Genomic DNA, 3,042 nt, shown 5'->3' with positions numbered 1-3,042 from the left:
CACTCTGACCCGTCTCACTGCAACTCACTCTGACCCGTCTCACTGCACCACCACTCACTTTGACCCGTCTGTCTGCCTTTGCAGAGTCCACACTCGGTTTGCCGTACCACCTCCCTGGTCCAAAGACCATCGACCAGTTCTACAAGAGGAGAACCCGTCCTGATGGGCCCTCCATGGCCTTACTGAAGTAAGAACCGTAATCAGACCCGTTCTGCTCCAGAACCAGGCCAAAGTGGGTTCATCTGATGCGCTGGCGTTGATGATGTTTGTTTTTCTTTTTTTTTTTTTTTTCCTCAGACTGAGGAAGTCTCTTGGATGAGAGACGAAACGTTTCTACATTTTTTTGTTGTTTTGCTTTGTTTTGTTTTTTAGAATGTCCAGAGGACCAGATTTAACTTTTTTAGATTTGATAAATCATTTATGTAAATCAGAAATAACAATGGTCCAAGAATGGAGCCTTGAGGAACTCCACAAAGTATCTTGGCTCTGTTAGAATTGCAACCCTTAAAGCTAACAAATTGCTGCCTATTGCAAACATAACTATTCAACCGTTTGTAAACGATATCATGAAATCCATACTTGTAAAGTTTTTGTATTAAGACGTGATGATTGACAGTGTCAAATACTTTAGATAAATAAATGAAAATGTTACAGGAGAATTCATTATTTTCAAGTGCAGAGGTAACATTGTCATCCAGATGAAGCAAAGCCAAATATGTAGTGATTCTTTCTTAAACCATATTGGTGTTTGTAAAGAATTGATTTATGGTCTAAATAATGGAGAATCATTTATACACAATTTTTTCTAGTATTTGAAAAACATGGCAGAACTGATATATAGGTCTGTAATGATCAAAACAGTGGAACGTGAACTGAGGAATAACTTTCAAATGGTCTGGTGCAATCCCAGTTTTTAGAGGTAAAGAAAAAATATAATGAAGTGGTTTCAAAATGAACTGCTTCACCTGTTGGACAAGAAATGTATGAATGTTATCCTGACCAGCAGAACACACTTTAAGTTTATCACTTGTATCTTTAAAGGTCTTTTAAGAGCTGCAGGGGTCTTAAAGAGTGGTCAGAGGAGCCTGCAAAGATGACTCTTGGTTGAACTTGTTGGACAAGCTTCATCTGATGGTTTCTTTGTGTTTCTCATGATGTTTATAAAGTTCTGACTCGTCTCAGGTCCATAAAGTACTCAGAGGTGATGATGGAGACGCCTCCTCCTGTTACCATGGACGCTGAGCAGGAGGCTCCTCCCCCTCTGGATCTGTCGTCCAATCAGATACAGCCTCTACTCGAGCCTGCAGCCACCTCCTCCCCTCAGCAGGAGAACCAGGGCTCAGACCCGGACCCCGAGCCAGAGTCCAGTCCGATGCTGTATCTCTCTGAGAGTCTGCAGGAGTCGCTCGGTGCTGAAGTTGCAGCCTCGACACCCGACCACAGCCAGACTTCAGCAGGTTCTGAAGTCCACCAGCCAGAACCTCTGTGTGAGCCTGTTCCAGAGCCTTCAGCCGGACCCACCAAACCCAGGAGGGACAAGCTGGCTCGGCTGAAGGAGCTCGGGCTAGACCCCCCACCCGTGGCTAAGCTGTGTCCAGATGATGGAGCGTTCGTTCAGCTCGAGCCCCCGCAGACCAACCCTGGTGAGTTGTGGTTGTGGTGGTGTTTGTTTGAACGTGTGCCGTTTTCTTCATGGACACTTGGATCTTTAACCAACACACTTTGATTCAGTAGAGTCACTCTAATGTAAAACTTTGTTGTTCCGAGTGAAGGCCCTCCTGCTCTGACCTTCTTACACTCCCCGTTTCAGCTCAGGAGTCTCGTGTTGTTGTAAAGTTGTCCCGTACGCCCCCACCTCCACCTTGGCTCCCTGTCCCTGAGGGGAACAGACTCTAAGGGCCATCCATTTACCTTTCACCCTGTGTCTTTGACCCCCTTCTGAACAGGTCACTGACGTGCACATTTCAATGTCTTAAATCATACATTCCTCCCTGTTTGAGGGTCTTCCTCAAATAAACTAATACAGCTGATTGTTCTGATACATTTAGTGACTCATGAATTTATGGGTGAGATTAAATTATCCTTATGATTATTGTGCTCGACGCTAACAAGATGATGCAACACGGTGCTGTTATATCATCTACAAACGACAAATGGGATCACTCAGTCATTTCAACCATTTCAGTCCTTCAGGCAGGAAGTAAGGGCCCCAACAAATTAAAGGCTCTGACTCCACGTCACATTCAGTACTCGTGAAATCAAACGGTGACATGAAGAACGTCGTGCAACACTGGTGGGTACAAAGGCAACTGATGACTTCCTATGGATGTTATGTGAAAACCATTATAAATAAAATTATGACATTAATGTAGTTGATAAATGCAAATCTCACCTCCGGGAGAACTTGGAACATGTTCTGGGGGAGGTGGGGGACATTGAGTCTGAGTGGACCATGTTCCGTGCCTCTATTGTCGAGGCGGCTCACCGGAGCTGCGGCCGCAAGGTTGTCGCTGCCTGTCGCGGCGGCAACCCTCGAACCCGGTGGTGGACACCATCAGTGAGGGATGCTGTCAGGCTGAAGAAGGAGTCCTATCGGGCCTTTTTGGCCTGTGGGACCCCGGAAGCAGCTGATGGGTACCGGCAGTCCAAGCGACATGCGGCTCGGGTGGTTGCTGAGGCAAAAACTCGGGCATGGGAGGAGTTCAGAGAGGCCATGGAGAACGACTTCCGCACGGCTTTGAGGCGATTCTGGTCCACCATCCGGCATCTCAGGGGGGGAAAGCGGTACGCCACCAACACTGTTTATAGTGGAGGTGGTGTGCTGCTGACCTAAACTCAGGATGTTGTGGGTAGCTGAGTGAAGCTGACACCCCACCCACTTCCAAAATTAAATCAACTAGTCTGAATGGTTAGTGCTCCGTTAGTGCTGGTTTGTGCCGTTAAAATTTTCGTTAGTGCTGCTTTGCTTTCTGAGATATTAAAGATTAATTTTTAGCTCATCCAAATGTCACAATCCCTCCATGTTGCTCCAAAACACACGGG

The 3,042-nt window shown here is 46.4% G+C and overlaps 1 protein-coding gene across 1 annotated transcript in view; it reads left to right on the top strand.

Moving 5' to 3' along the window:
- Positions 1 to 3,042, top strand: part of LOC119425313 (claspin) — a 20,508-nt gene that overhangs the window by 4,720 nt on the left and 12,746 nt on the right. The window contains exons 7-8 of the mRNA XM_037692834.1: positions 85 to 187; positions 1,183 to 1,643. Coding sequence (XP_037548762.1) covers positions 85 to 187; positions 1,183 to 1,643 — 564 coding nt within the window. The remainder of the gene's footprint in view (positions 1 to 84; positions 188 to 1,182; positions 1,644 to 3,042) is intronic.

The sequence above is a fragment of the Nematolebias whitei genome, chromosome 19 (assembly GCF_014905685.2).
Source record: "Nematolebias whitei isolate Nwh7 chromosome 19, NemWhi1, whole genome shotgun sequence".
NCBI classification, from domain to species: domain Eukaryota; kingdom Metazoa; phylum Chordata; class Actinopteri; order Cyprinodontiformes; family Rivulidae; genus Nematolebias; species Nematolebias whitei.
Note: the sequence above shows the minus strand (reverse complement) of the source record. Positions and strands in the feature narration are given on the sequence as shown.